This window comes from Streptopelia decaocto, assembly GCF_964273445.1.
Source record: "Streptopelia decaocto genome assembly, chromosome: 5".
Lineage (NCBI taxonomy): Eukaryota > Metazoa > Chordata > Aves > Columbiformes > Columbidae > Streptopelia > Streptopelia decaocto.
The window spans coordinates 51,672,041-51,687,516 of record NC_138659.1 but is presented as its reverse complement, the minus strand read 5'-3'; the positions used below and the strand labels follow the sequence as shown (position 1 = coordinate 51,687,516).

Below are 15,476 nucleotides of genomic sequence, written 5' to 3'. Positions count from 1 at the left end.
GCCGTGGGAGCGGGAAGAGGCCCGTGGTCTCGGCCTCACCTGGTCCCACAGGGCACACAGGGCCCCGGGACAGGCCGGTATTTTTAATCTGGGTAGACATAAATTGTTCGATGTGTTTAAATGTTGACAAAGCAATTCTTCCAGGAAGTCTCGTGTAGGAAGGGGCACCAGGTGATATTGTGGTATGTGTGGTGGGGGAAGGGGACAGTGACCAGTGTCTTTCCTTTCCTTTCCTTTCCTTTCCTTTCCTTTCCTTTCCTTTCCTTTCCTTTCCTTTCCTTTCCTTTCCTTTCCTTTCCTTTCCTTTCCTTTCCTTTCCTTCTTTCCTTCTTTCCTTCTTTCCTTCTTTCCTTCTTTCCTTTCCCGGTCTTCTTTTACCAGGCTCGGGGCTCTCCCATTTACACGGGCTATCTCCGCGCCACGGGACGCAAGCTTCGTTTCGCAGAGCGCTCACGTTGTGTATTTCTCGAGTCCTTTATTTCTGCCTTTCTCTTCAGTGACATGGGGTAACATCAACAGGGAGTGAGGAAACTACAGCAAAATACATTATCGGGAGGAGCTTTTGGCCCCGCCACGGCCCACCACCAAGCTCCTCATGGTACAATCAACAGTTAGAAAGGCACAGAGCATCTCTGAGAAAGACAAATCTGAACCCCGCAAGTGCTGATGACTGCACAGTGAGGGAGGCAATGAGGAAGTTCCCTGAAAGCAGAGGCCCTGGGGGTGGGGTGAGGCAGATACAACGGCAGAGGACGAACCCTTCCTCCCCACCCGGTATTGCTGGGGGTCCCACCGTCACCTCCCAGCCTCCGCTTTCTTCTATGCCTGAGCCCTGCCCGAGGGACGCGGGGCGATCGGGGCTGCTTGGAGTGGAAGGGATGAAAGGAGGGAGACAAGAAGGCAGGAGGAGAGCTGTAAAGGGCCGTTTCCAGCCACAGGCAGGTCGGGAGGCAGCTGGCTTAACGGCAGCGGCGATCAGCGCGCAGCCCGCCCCGCCGCGAACCGGACTTGCTGTTGTTCGAGGGCCTCAACGACCACCGGGCCCGCGCTGCTCTGCCGTCCCGCCGGCAGGTGCGTGCGCGGGGCCAGAGCTGGCGGCCGCCCCGCCACCGGCCGCGCCCGCCGCCGCTCCCCGCGCCCGCCGCGTCGCCAAGCGACCGGAGGGCGCCATCTAGGGGCCGCGGCGGGGAGCGCCACCACCGCCCCGCACCTGCGCCCGCCGGCCGCCCCCTCCGCCCCTGCGCGGGGGGCGGCCCCGCCGCGGCCCCGGCTGCCGGGGGAGAGCGGCTGATAAAGGGAGCCGGGGAGGCGTGTGGGTCGGGGGTGCCGCGGGTCGGGTGAGTTTCGGCCGCCGGGGCAGGCCCGCGGCCGAGAGGGGGGCACCTCCGGTCTGGCGGCGGGGCTGCCTGCGTAGCGCAGCGGCCGCTCGCAAACTTGGCGTTCGGCGAGAGTTCCCCGGGCGGGGCGGAGAGGCGCCTCCGCCGGCCGGGCGGCAGCGAGCGCCGCTCCTGACCCGGCGGCGGAGACCCCCACTCCTGCGGCAAATGCCCCCTTCGCGGGGTGCTGTCGGGGGTTCACACCGGCGTCTCAGCCGTGCCCGCCGTGCCTGCCGTGCCTGCCGTGCCTGTCCGCAGCGCAAACCCGAGCGCTGAGCGCTGTCTTACGCTACATGTAACCGTCGGTGGTGTAAATTTTTTTTTTTCTTTTCAAATAATCCTTTTTTGCACACAAGGGAAAGAGAAAGGGCTGTGGGGGGAGAGAAAGATAAAACATCAGCTGAAGTGCCAAAATGATTTATGAGACAGTGGAAAGTATTTCATAGAGATCTCTCAGAGATTCTTTACTTAAAGCACTTAGAAAACAAAGGGGCTGTTTCGTGACAGACAAGCAAAGGGATAGTAGAAGGTGAAGGAGGAAAAGAGCAGCAGAAGAAAGCACATTCATTTCAGGCGATCATAAACTCACAGTCTGAAAATCAAAATTGAGCTCACAGTAATTTGTGTTTTGCCTTTTTACCCCTGGTTATTAACCTAAGAAGGCGTTTCTCCCTTGCTCTCTGCTGCTGTGCTACGTGAAAGCCACGTCTATTTTAGTCGTAGACTTACTTGTCAAATGACTTTTAACTCCCACTCTAGCATCTAAAACAAACAAACAAAAAAATCCACAACCAACCAAACAAAAAAAGGGCAGCAGAGATGTGGAAACTGAGAGGTTCGATTTGCTGCTAATTCACCAAAAGCGCGCGAAGGGAAACTTTGCCATGACTGAAATGGGCCCAACCTATTGGTTCAAAGAGGTGCAAGAAGCTCTGTCTTCCTTTCTGTCTTTCTTGGTTTTCTGTCTCTCTAGCTTCTATTTATTTATCTTTCTTTTTCTTCTTCATGTCTTTCTCTCTTGATCTCTCTCCTCCCTCTCTCTCTCTCCTTTTCCACTCCTCATCTCACCTCCTGTCTCCCTTTTCCTCCCCGTCCGTCTCCCACTCCACCAGATGTGTATCGAATCCATCCCTCCCGTTTCACTCCGAGTAAAGTCTCCGGTAAAAAAAGAGCGGGGCGTGCGAAGGGACACGAAACTACCAAGCCGTGCGTGCGTGTGTTAAATAAGGGAGTTAGATTTCCAGAGCCGCAAGTGACAATAAAGCGGGCCCTCGTCCCTTCCCACGGGCCGGGCAGGGGCGCCGCCGCCCCGCACACGCGTGGCCCGGGGCGCTCCGGAGCGCGCGGCCGGGGCTCCCCCGCCGGCGGGTCCCGAAGGCGGCGGCCCCCCCGCGCCGAGCGCCGCCGGCCCGGCCCTCCTCTCTCCTCTCCCCTCTCCTCTCCTCTCCTGGCCGCGCTCGGCTCGGCGCGCTGGCGAATCAGAGAGTGTCGGAATCTATTGCCTTTGTCTGACAAGTCATCCATCTCCGGGGAGGCGGGCGGGGGGCTGAGGGCGCTGCGGCTTTTAGAGAGACACACACCGGGAGCGGAGGCTCCAGTCTCCGGCCCCGGCTCCTCGCAAGCACTTCCCACCTCGGGCGAAAGTCCGCCGGGCGCCGGATCCTCCGCTCGGCCGAGAGGAGGGGGCGCGCCCGTCCGCCGCTCGCAGCTTTCCCGGGGATTGCTACTCCGCTTTGAACTTAAATGAACTAGCCCCGGACCGCGGGAGGAGGAGGGAAAGCCGCGTCCTCCTGCGCCTTCTGCCGCCTGGCCGCCGGCCGCACCTTGCTCGGGCACCCCCTCCCCGATGCTGGGGATGCTCTGAGCCCTCCCAGCCATGACACCCACCTGCCCCCCGGCGCCGCCAGCCCCTCGCTCCCACGGACTCTGCTGACTTCGCCGGCCTCGCCGCCCCGGCCCCCAGAGCCGGCGCAGCTCTCCCGCCCCCCGGAAAGTACTTCGTTCCCCGCTCCGCCGGGCAGGGGGCCCAGCGCACCCCGCCGCTCCCTTCCTCTCCTCTCCTTGTGTTTTTGTTTTGGTTTGTTTTTTTTTTTTTTCCTCTTTTTTTTTTTTTTTTCTCCCCTAAGTCTTGAAGTTGAGTTTTAGAGGCGACACGGCGGCTTCAGCCGATTTCTTCCCCTTCCTTTGCCTCCCCATGGATATGCACTGCAAGGCAGACCCCTTCTCAGCAATGCACCGTGAGTACTGGAGCCCGGCTCCTTCTGCTGCTCTCCCTCTTTCTCTTCGCTCCATTCCTCTTTTCCAAACCATTCTTCCTCACCTGATCCTCCTCCAGGTTCATCCTTTCAGCGCCAGCTTCTCCTCCCCTGGCCGAAACCGGGCTTAGAGAGGCGTTCAGCAGGCAGGACGGGCACCGCCGGTCCCGGGCAGCCCCGGACCTGGGGGGAGCAGAGCTCCGCGCCAGTGGTGGGGCGGGGGCCAGGACCCCCAGCCCGGGGGGCAGGGGGCTGTGTGCGGCTGTGCCTGTGCTGCCTGCCGTGTGAGTGCCAAAGAAAACACCCTCCCGAAACAGATCTCTCCTCCGCAAAGGCACTTTCCCCATCGCCCCTCAGACAACACGAGTTTATTGCCACTCGCGTCAGCACCGGGCTGGACCCTGTCGCTGCCCCGCCGGGCCAGGGTTTCCCGCAACACTGCGTGGCTCTGAACCCACGGTTTCCCCCACGATCTGATGCTATTTGTTTTGATTTCGGATTTCAGCGGCAGAGAGGGGAGAGGACAATTTAAAATTAATGGCGGGTTGGTCGGTGGCTGTTCCGTGCTTCGGTTTGGTTTGGTGAAAGGCTGGACTGCAGGAAAAATAGGACAATTGTATGGCTGAAAGATCTGGCAGCTTCGGAGGCTCCCGAGAAGTCGCGATCCCTCCTGGTTTATTTACCAGATCCCCGATGTGCATTTTAAATGTATTCCTGGCACAGAGGAGAGTGCGTTCGTGATATATTTTCATTTTAAAGGACCCTTCTATAAGAGGGGGATGAAAGAAAGCGAAAAGACCCCTTTACGACGGATTGTAATCAGGAATTTGATGGATTTTAATTTCATCGCATGGAGGGAAAATAATTATGAGATTTAAATTAAAGAAAAAAATACAAATAGAAAGCCGAGATTGAGAGCACCTTGAGTCAGGAAATGAATAATTAAGAGCAATTTGTAACTTTTGACACCGAAACTTTTGAGGACACGCCCTGCCTGCTGCATAAAAACAAACCGAAAAGATAAAAAATTGAAATGCTTGAAGATAAAAAAATCGCGATTTTGCCTCGAGAAGGCACAGAAATACAAATCCATAAGCAGATCCCCAAATATGGGTGTGGGTAACTGTCCTTCTGTTTCCAAATTATTTCCCGGATACGTTGCTTAAAACGTAGGGTTTATTTTTCGAAAACCTTTAACAGAAAATAGTCCGTGCACTGGACATTATTTTTAGTTTTCAGCGCTGCGACCTGCTTTCAGACGCGACTGCAGTAAGTCTGCCTCCGGTACGATCCGGAACATGTAGGCAGCCGAACGAGGCGCTTCGCTGTCTCTGATTTTTAAAAAACTCTAGCGAGATTCGTCAATAATTTTGCCTTCCGATTAAAAAAAAAAAATCAACATTTGATTTGTTCCCTAAAATGTATTTATAGAGCTGCAGACCTGGGTATTAGTTAGCAATTAAAATACATACGGGCACGGGCTCCTGATACACAGTCACGATCCGTACAAAAGCGGTATGACTGGCTGGGTATATATATATATAAAGACGTCGGCACTTATACGCAGATAACTACACATAAATATCTTACTGCTCTGACAGAAACAACCTTAGAAAAACACGGAGCAGAGCAAAGCAAACTCGTGTGAAAAATATCCGGGCTGAAATAATTTGAATTATTAATTTTTAATCTTTTTTGCATCTGTTGCATTCTAATACTTTGTAATGCGAGTTATAAAAGGTGCTTTGAATTATTTATCATGGAGTTGCCGAAGAAATTGCTGTCTTGTAACTTTAGAGGCAACATGTGCAGAAGGGCTTCTGAACAAATGAAGAGAACACACAGCAACATATACCTTCGGGTTTTAGTGGAGGGAGATAAATACCCGCCCCCCGCCTCCTCTCCCCAAATCCTAAATATATTTTAAGAAAGACTAACAAAAGAATGCAACAAATAACCCAGGTTCATCGGGGAAGGGACAGGGAAGCCAGCCGGCGCCCTGGCCGAGGCGGCTGGGAGGGGATATGTGGAGGTGTTACTGGAGGGGTGGGGGGGATGGAAAAAACTCTATTTGTGCGAAAGGACTTGGATCGATCGCAGGGCAATGAGAGTTTCCACTAAGTTCAGAGCCAATAAGTCAGTGTCAGAAGCAGGGGAGGAAAAAAAAAAAAAAAAAAACCTAAGCGAAAATACAAACAGATCATTTTTCAGCAAACTGCAAAACGAACTAAGATCTCTCGGCGAGGAAGATACAGAAGGTTAGGGTTGTGTGAAAAGAAAGCTTTAATACAGTGTGCACTCCACAGCTATATCAGCTGGGTATTCCAGAGACAGAGACAACCAGGTAGCAGCGCCAGCGCCTGCGAGTCCGCATCTCCCCACACGCTCAGGCAAAGGGCTCCTGGCTCTAACGCGGACCTCCCCAGGTGCAAGCGGTTCACAACCGCCTGTGTCCCAAAAGGAGATGTTCCCCTTTATTTCCGTCACCCTGTTCCTCCTGCCCATGCTTAGCAGGTGCATACTTATTTTTTTTCCCCCAAGTTATTTCTCGAAATAGTGAAATTTCGGGGGGAAAAAGCGTTTCTAGCAGTCCTGCCTGGGAAAGAGCATGTTTTTGCCTGGAAAGAGAGCAACAGAGGAAAAGGGAGCATTTTAAATTCTCCCTGGATTAGATTTGTGTGTGGAGAAAAAAAAGATGGAACCGTGAGAGGCTCTCAGATTTTTTTTTCCCTTTTTTTTCTTTTTTTTTTTTTTTTTTTTAACTGTAGGATTTTTCATTTAAAGATCGGAAGCTGAGGAAAGAGAGGGTCTGTCTGTAAACAAACTGCGGGACACAAAGTATTTTCTTTCTCTTTCCCTACATTTCTTTCCCTTTCTCCTTTTTCTCTCCGAATCCCTTCGACTCGCATCCGAAAATAACGGGAGATAATGCGTTGCACGGGGGACATGCCGCGGGGTAAGGGAGGGCGGGGTTCGCCAGTAACTGTAATTGACAATGTGATAGAAAATCGTGGTAAGAAAATGAAAGGAGAGAGGAAAAACCCAAGAGTAGAGAGAAAGGGGACTGCGGCGGGGTCCGCCTGGAGCCGCTAAACAGCTGAGCTCCGGAGTTTGGGAGCGCATCTCTCCCCAACTCTTGTGAGGGGAGCCGGACTGGGCACTGTCTCCATCCTCGCCCCACCGCGATGGCCGTGAGGAGTCGCCGCTCCGGCGTCCCGGGCGGGGACGGCGGGAGGGAGAGATGCTCTCCGGTCCAGGGAGGGGAAACGACGTACGGGAGGAAGAGTCCCCGGCTCGGGAAAATTCACCCTGCCTACTCTTTCCTTCCTATCTTTCCTCCTCTCTCTTTCTTTATTCCTTTATCTTTTATTTGTTTCTCTTTCTCTCGCGTGCTCTTTATCCTCTGTGTTCCTTTTTATTTTCTTTTATTTCCCTTTTTATCTTTCATTTTCTGTCTTTCATTCTATCTTTCTTTCTCTCGTTATCTTTCTCTCATTCTCTTCCCCGTATTTTACTCTTTCTCACTTTTTCCCTTCTTCGCCCGCCCTGCCCCGTCTCGTTCCCCCCTCTCGACCCCGCCATAATCACCTCCATCCATCTGTAGTGACTGGAGATTTTGCAGTACGAGTGGTGAAGAATCCACAACTAACGGTTTGTTTCTGGTGTGCGTGGGTTGTTTTTTTTTTTTTTTTTTTTTCTCTTTCCCCAGCAGGGCACGGGGGTGTCAACCAGCTTGGGGGGGTGTTTGTGAACGGCAGGCCCCTACCTGACGTGGTGAGACAAAGGATAGTGGAGCTGGCTCACCAGGGGGTGCGACCTTGTGACATTTCCAGGCAGCTGCGGGTCAGCCACGGTTGTGTCAGCAAGATCCTGGGCAGGTAAGGAAAGAGGCAGCTCCTTCTCCTCCCCTGGGACGGCAACGGTGCATCCCTTCCCCGCTCCGTTGTGACCTCTGGCCCTTCCCGCGGAGCCGGGCTCTCCCCGCCACCTCCCCGAGCGGCCCCGGCACCTCCGCTCAGTGGGAGCCCGCAGCTGAGCAGGGCCCCCTCCTCCAGCCGGGAAGGACGTGCTCCTCCGGTCCCCCACGGCAGTGTTTGGAAACTCCTGGGAAGACAAACAATTTGCGAGGGGTGGGCGGGAGGGCGGGAAAAAGAATGGACGGGGGGAAGAGGAAAAAAAAAAAAACGACAAAAAAAACCCTGCTACAACAGCAACAACAAAATCCGCCAACTCACAACAATCTGTGAGCGGCCTTAGAAAATACACGGGTAAATAAACAAACAACGGGGCAGATAAATAAATAAATACCCGCGGTAACCGATCGCTGCCAAATGCGGTGTGAAATACCGCCCTAGGCAAGTCCCTGGGCCCGGCCGCTCGAACGCGGAGCGGTGTCCGCAGGCAGCAGAGCCCCAGCCGCCTGTGCCTGTGGTGTGTGTGCGCTCTGCCGTGCCCTCTGCAAAGGACGCGAGCAGAGCTAGTGGCCAGCTGGGAGACGGGCTGGAGGGATCGGGAGGGGAAAGAACCGCGCTCTCGCACCCACAGCCCGGCCAGCCCCCGAGCACGGCGAGCGGAGCACGCCGGCGGGGAGAGCCGGGGGGCGTGAGCCCGGCACGGCCCGCGACCCCTCCGCGGCCGCCTGTTCGGGCCCTGTAGTCGCCGGGCTTCGCCTCCGGCCGGCGGCATCAGGGAGAGGGTTTCTGGTTTGTTTCTCCATCCCCGGGCCTGAAACGAGTGTGTTCGTATAAGGCGGGGGAAGGGGGAGGCAGTGAACGGCCCAGCGTCCCTCGCTTCTGACACACACACACACCAAAAAAAAAAAAAAAGGGAGGGGATGAAGGAGAGTGGAAAAAAAAAGGAGAGCGGGAGCGAGCCCTGGAGAGGAGAAAGGACTCCGCCATCCCCAGCCCCAGGCGGCCCGGCGCCCCGCAGAGCCGCGCCATGCGGCATCCGAGCCGCCGCGGCCCGACGCCGCGCACCGGCGGGCCGAAGCTGAGGTGGGGCGCGGGGCCGGGGGCTGCGGGGCGCTCCGAGGGGCTGACGGGCGCCAGGTACTTAGGGACGGTGGGACTGTGACGGGCACGGCAGGTCACTAACCATCCTTTGTGCAGATATTACGAGACGGGGAGCATCAAGCCTGGCGTGATCGGCGGTTCCAAACCCAAAGTGGCGACCCCCAAAGTAGTGGATAAAATCGCCGAGTACAAGAGACAAAACCCGACAATGTTCGCCTGGGAGATCCGGGACAGGCTACTGGCCGAGGGCATCTGCGACAACGACACGGTCCCCAGCGTCTCCTCCATAAACAGGTAAGAGCGACCCCGCAGCCCTGCTCGGGGCCCAGTCGCCTCTTTACGGCCCCATAAAACTCTCCACAGCGCGGACGGCCCAGTCCTTCCTCGGTCAGGTTAGATTCCGCCTGCTCCAGCCCCCCGCCCGCAGCGGGACCCCTACTCATGGCCCAGCGGGCGCTCTCCGGCCCCGCCGTGACCGCCGAGCCCAGTCCCGAGCAGCGGGGCCGGAGCCGGCTGTCCCCGCCGCAGTCCCGGGCAGCGGGGAAGCGGGGCTGCTCCGGGGCTCGCTGCAGCTTGCGGCTGCCGCCTGCCCGGGGCGGCCCGGGGCAGGCAGCGCTCCTGCGAGAGCAGATGAGCTCCCCGCCGAGTAGCCCGGCGGTGCCGTAAGGTTTGGGATCTGTTCGTGTTGGAGGGGTGACGGAGAGGGGTTTTTCCCTGATTCTTCAGCATCCCTCCCGGGGTGTAAATCACCGCCAGCCTTGCCAGGGTATTAGGGCTCTGAGCCGAAAAGCTGCCGTTACCCGCTGCCAAGCCGGGCTCACAGCCCCGAGCCGCGGAGTGCTGGAGGAAGGCTTCTCTCGCACCCACTATTACTGCGTTACCTCGCTAACCCGAGGGAACGGCTGAAGTTGCAGGGTGGTCCCTTCCCTCGGCTGAGGAGCGCTGCTGCCTGCGGCTCCTGGCTCGGGCCGATCTCTGCCCTGGCAGCAGGCTGGGAAGCAGCAGGATCAATTCACCACTAGCGAAAATTTCCCCCCCGTCTCCTCCCTCAGCTGCTAGGGTGCGACTCTTGTTGGTGGTCAGGTTTGAGGTGACAAAAATAACCATATGACAGACAAAAAAATAGGATCAATGCAGGAGAAAAAGGCCGGTGATAGATGTAATCAAGGACTATCACATTGGAAGCACTCAGGCTGTTCAAATGCCTGCAAATTCAAACCCGACATACACCAGATCTTCACACTTTGGCAACACACAACACTCTTATGCACACACCTAAAGTAATTATACTGGTTTAGTGTAATGTATGTACCGATATTTTGACTATGCCCACAGTAATACAACCTCTAGAAACAGCGTAACACAGGGATATTTGCAAAGGGTACATACATAGGCTCGAAATACCCCACTGATGCAGTAACAATACATGAAATTTTGCACGCAACCCCAAATATACGGTGCTTCCCACTCGAATAAATGTATATAGGGTATATGTAAATATATGCACAGGCTTTTGTAGGTCTGCATAGACAAAACCACACAAGTCAGTATATTGGCCCTTTTGATATATAACAAGTTTAGCCAGTTGTGGGGTTTTTTTTGTTTGTTTGTTTGTTTGTTTGTTTTAAACTTGATGTATTTATAGCAAGGGAAGCAAAAATAAACAGCAGGGAAAACACAGTGATATTTTTTATCTTGCGCTTTTCATGGCAGATTTATCAAAATATGTCTAATAACTCAGACTGTGTATTTCTAAATCTGGCATCCTATATAAATGAGTTTTAATATTTTGCAAATGATATGGAATTATCCCAAATCATCTTGAAAACAGCAGGTAGAATTAGCTAGTGGAATGTACCTTGGCTAAGAAAGATTCCCTCAGACACACTGTCTCTGTAATATACTGCTAGGCTACCCTAGGAAATTATCCCTGTGTGTGCCATCTGTATTAAAATGGTTATTAAGTTATGAACAGGGTAACATAATACTGATCGGCTAATTATACACCCTCCTAAAAATCCTCCAGGTCTCTGTTACTCTCTCAGTCAGGTATTGAAATAATATCAATTTGACATTCAGACACCTTACAAAGGCAGCTGTGGAAGGACAGTCAGCTATCCATGGGAGGAATTAAACTGGTGGTCTGGGACTTCAGAGGGAGGCCTGTGGGGGTCTTTGCAGAAATAGCATGTATGGACCCAACACACATGCATTCTTCGGCTAGCTCAAGGCATGTCAACATCTGTATGTCACTGAAGTGCCACCCCTCTGCCCGCCGGACACAAAGCCTTGTATCTGGGTTGTGATGTCCCGGGCAGAAGGTTGAGTGCCAGGTTTTGCTCCCACCTTTGCTACCAGTTTGGAGTAGGGCTTTGGGGGTTTTGAACCTCAGTTTCCCCACCCTGGAAACAACTGATCGGAACAGATGTCAGTCAGACTGTGCTTATAAAATGCTTTGAGCAGGACAAGTGCTTTGTAGCTGTTAAGTATTATTACATTAAAGAGGCTCAGCTGTGACCCACCATGTTTGATTCATACTGTGATGGCATTTGCGTGTGTAGTCACAAAGGCATATGAGGATTTTGGCTTAATGTAATTAAGTCCTTTTAAAAATTCAGGCTCAACTTCCAACTGTTCACCTTTGCATGAGGCTCCCCAAAACTCATATCTATGAGTAAGTGAGCCCATCATATCACAGGGCATAAAATTTGCAAGTCTTTACTAGGCAAGAACAGGACAGTGAGCTGGGAAAAAAATGCAGTGGAATAGGAAATAGCAAGTATGCAAGGGCCCAATCCTGGTGCTGCGGAGTCTAGCACGCACTTCCTCACTCCTGTGACTTCTGTGACTCCAGCTCACCAAACTCACAAAACACCGAGAGAGGACTAAGTTGACAATTTAAATATACTTTTTTTCCTCTCCATTGTCAAAATACACCCATAGAACTGGGTCAGTCCTTTGTAATAGCACATCTCTTACCTGCGGTACGATCACAAACTGGAGTTAATCTAACACTCTCTGAGCAGCTTCAGATAGATGACAATTTCTAAAGCCAGACTTCTAGAAATATCTGTCTTTGTATGTCTGCAAAATGTGGAGTTTCCAAAGCATTGGCCCAGTGTCCAGAACTGTTAGAGCTACATTCATGAGCAGCTTAACATCTTGAGACTATAGCGAGGCATTTACAGAAATAGAAGTTACTTATGTCCCCAGATAGACTGTGAATACCACACTTCAAAACGGAGATCTCCTTCTACATGGAAAAAATTATTTTTGATTATAAGATTTTCCAAAAATTCATGAATTACATTTTCTTTCTTTCTGGGGATTAGTCTAACATTAATGAAGGCTTTCAGGTGAGCAACTACAAAACAAGGCAGTTTCAATTCCATGTTTAAAGTCTCCCTAAAAGATTTTAAAATCTATTTTCCATGAATTATTTTTTGTGATCTATGAATTTTTTATGCCTACACTGCACTTATCTGTCAGTATTGCATCAAGAATATCAGGACCCATTTGGGATGAACTGTAATTCACTGTTGAGATTTATCAGAAACTTGTTCATATCAAACTTATGGAGAGGAAGGCTAGATACAAACTCTGGTAAAAAACATGACTTAACCACCCTGTCCAGATTTGTGAAAAAAAAAATAAAGTCTTCTGCTATGCGGTAGCTTTCCTTTAATTATGGAAGAAAAGTAAGGAGAGTTTACTAGTTAATAAGCAAAGTGCAACAGAACTGGCAGGATCAAGACAGAGCGGTTATCTCTGCAGCGGGAGCTTTCCTGTTCCTGCTTTATATGTTAGGTACTATACAGTATAAAACTATTGTGTGTGGATAGGTACATACACATATATCTATACACACATGTATTATACATGCATATATGTAAACACACACACATATACACAGTGCATGTAACTGAGAAGTAAGCAAGTGACAGAAGTTCTTAATTCTTTGGTAAGCAATTAATGTTTACTTTAAACCACTTGAGCGCCTTGCTTCTCGAGCATCCTGCCAGCCCGAACATTTCCATCTATCATATGTCTATAAACTAGTTATCTTTGGTCACTTTGGGTTGGCATATTTCAGGCGGATTTAGGCACTGCTGTAAGCCTTGCGGCGGTCTCCTAAGTATGAACTTAGAGGCAGATGTTAACGAGAATTTTTCCTTTGTTTTGCAGCACGTACAATTAGCCTAAGCATGCAGGTTTCATGAGATAATAATAACTCCAGAAAAATCTTTTGAATTAGACAGTGTATTTTAGTAGGAACAGGATGGAGCACATCACGGGCACATATTCATGGTTACGCAGCAAGGGATGCAATAGACATTGTAGTTTAAGCAGTATTTCCTGTTTCTCTTAATTATTCCTCATAGGTCCAGAAAGGCAAAGTAAAATAAGGCATCCCCCCTGCTACCCAGTCTGTCCCTCTATCCCAGCTCTCTTATGGCCGGGTTCAGTACTAGGGGCTCCCACTTAGTCCTCATCCAAGGAATGCTGAAGCCAAAGCATTACAGAGTTCGATCAGCCTTCTGGATACACTGTGGACCCTGGGTTCCTGAAAGCAAACCTAACTAACCTCATGGTAGAGAATAGAGCTTAGTGGATATATTATCTCAGTCCACCGGTTAGATATTTTTTCTAGAGTTAAGCGCTTGATTTGGAGAGATGTTTCCTGTTTCATTAGATAACAATTGGTTAATGATTCCTAGTTAAAGTCTCCAATAATTATGTGCTTTTCAAAAATACATATAGGAAGCCACACACATTGACTCAGGTTATAATGACCAGTGAAATATACTTGTACATTGAAATATTGTTGAGCATGTGGCCAATTTCAGTGGCTGGAAGAAAGACTGTAGTTTAAAGCAAAGAATAGCATATTAGGAGATCAGATTTTTCTTACCAGTTCTGCCATTAACTTTCTGGTTGATCTTGGGCAGGTCACATGGATTCCTTATGAGGCTGCTTTGCCATCTATAAAATGAAAATAACAGTATTTAGTTACCTTTGTAAAACTCAGTGTGACCTTTCACTAAAAATGCCCATGGAATTCAACACATAATGAGAAGAGGTTCAAAACTGGAGCTAGGTAGTTTTACATCAACTGAGGCTTTAGCCCATGCAAGGGAGATAGAATTGAACAGAATCTCAATTGAAGTAAACATAACGTCTCAAGACAAACAACTGAGTCTGGCAAAAGGCAGGCGTACTAGGGCAGGGGCTGTGTCATATGAGGAAGAAATCAATGTTATGCAAACAGAGCTTTCTGAGTCACTCTCGTTAGCCTCACTTGAGAATTTCCCCAAAGGACATCCTGGCCAAAGTCACTGGTGAATCTCTCCGTGTCTTTCCCATCAAACAAATCTGGAATTCTTGGAGGACAGGTAATGAGTCTAGGGCAGGGGTGTCAAATTCGTTTTCACCAGGGACCACATCAGCCTCGTGGTTGCCTTCAAAGGGCCAAGTGTAATTTTAGGACTGTATAAATGTAACTACTCCTACAGTCCTAAAATTACATTCAGCCCTTTGAAGATAACCGCGAGGCTGATGTGGCCCCCAGTGAAAATGGGATTGACACCCCTGTTGGAAGAAGTCGGAAGAGGACCAAGTATCTCTAATGGCAGATTGTTCACAGCGACCAAAAGTAGTGACAACTGCATGGTCCACAGTGAACACAGGGTGAATTGCACAGTTTTAACTGGCAAGTGTGCATGTCAGAAACCTGCCACCAGCATCAGTATTTAGTAGCCACCTCAGTAGAGAGGCCAAGGATTAGACTGGCCTTGTAGACTGGATTAGCCTCTGACTGACACAGGTTGGTGCAAAGCATGGGTGAAGACAACCCATCTGACAGCACCCAACAGAGTTTACCAGGTCTCGTAATCTAGCTCTTTTTAGCTTGCACAGAAGAAACCTGGGATCCTAGCAGGGATCCTCTCCGTTAGTTGATGCTGAGTCTGAGGTTCCCATGTAATTTCCTGCATCAGGGGATGCTTTCTAGGTAGAAGACTTCTACTGCCAGTTGCTTTCGGCTGAGCAAAGAATGCCGTCGGGTCACACAGGGCTTCATTACAAGGAATATACTCTTTTAAATTTGGATTCTTTTCCATCAGACACAAACCTGGTATTATCTTCTTTTTATCATTCCAAATAAAGGACAGGCTCATAAAGCAGAGGTTACAGACAATGTTACTGCAGCTGAAAGAGTGAATGAATGCTTACAGCATTTCTCTTTGTCTTATTCCTCATATCTGGCCACTGGAAGGCTGTATGGTAGGAACTACAATAAGCTAGCTGCATTTTTTCTAATTTTCATATTGCAGAGATATTAGCTCAACAGAGACAGTTAGCAAGTAAAATTGGTTGTGCCTGGGAAGTTTTGAGCTCCTTGTTCTGTGAACCTCAAAGTTCAGAACGACATCGGTCTCTTTATCACCCCCAAATCCCAGCTCTTTATTTTTTTATAGATGTACAGAAAGCTTGATTTTTGTTGGGAGTTAAACATTTTCAGGCTTTTGCATCTAGTGAATGATTGCTGCATTCTGCCATAGAGGTATCTGCATTTCAGTGCTGGGTGAATGAGTCTTATGGAGCTAAACCTCATTTACCAGAATCACTATTATGTGAAAAACTCATTTGACTTTGGGAGAAAAGAGGAGAAAATATAAGTGGCTTGGCCAAGTGATGATGAAGTGGTGAGAACAATATAGTAATCTGAAGGGCACAGTCCCTCCAACAGGAAAGGAATTATTCATGTTTAAACAAAGCAGCATTGCCAGGAATGAAGGGAAGGAAATAAGAAAGGAAACATTTAAACGGTA

The 15,476-nt window shown here is 50.4% G+C and overlaps 1 protein-coding gene across 2 annotated transcripts in view; it reads left to right on the top strand.

Moving 5' to 3' along the window:
- Window positions 1-3,555: 3,555 nt before the first annotated feature.
- The window catches only part of PAX2 (paired box 2), a gene marked incomplete at both ends in the record, with an annotated part of 82,711 nt that continues 70,790 nt past the window's right edge, over window positions 3,556-15,476 (top strand). Inside the window, 3 exons of one of the 2 annotated variants that reach the window (XM_082052801.1) lie at window positions 3,556-3,613; window positions 7,341-7,509; window positions 8,743-8,940. In XM_082052801.1, coding sequence (XP_081908927.1) covers window positions 3,571-3,613; window positions 7,341-7,509; window positions 8,743-8,940 — 410 coding nt within the window. The remainder of the gene's footprint in view (window positions 3,614-7,340; window positions 7,510-8,742; window positions 8,941-15,476) is intronic. The other variant, XM_082052800.1, reaches the window with a different exon arrangement.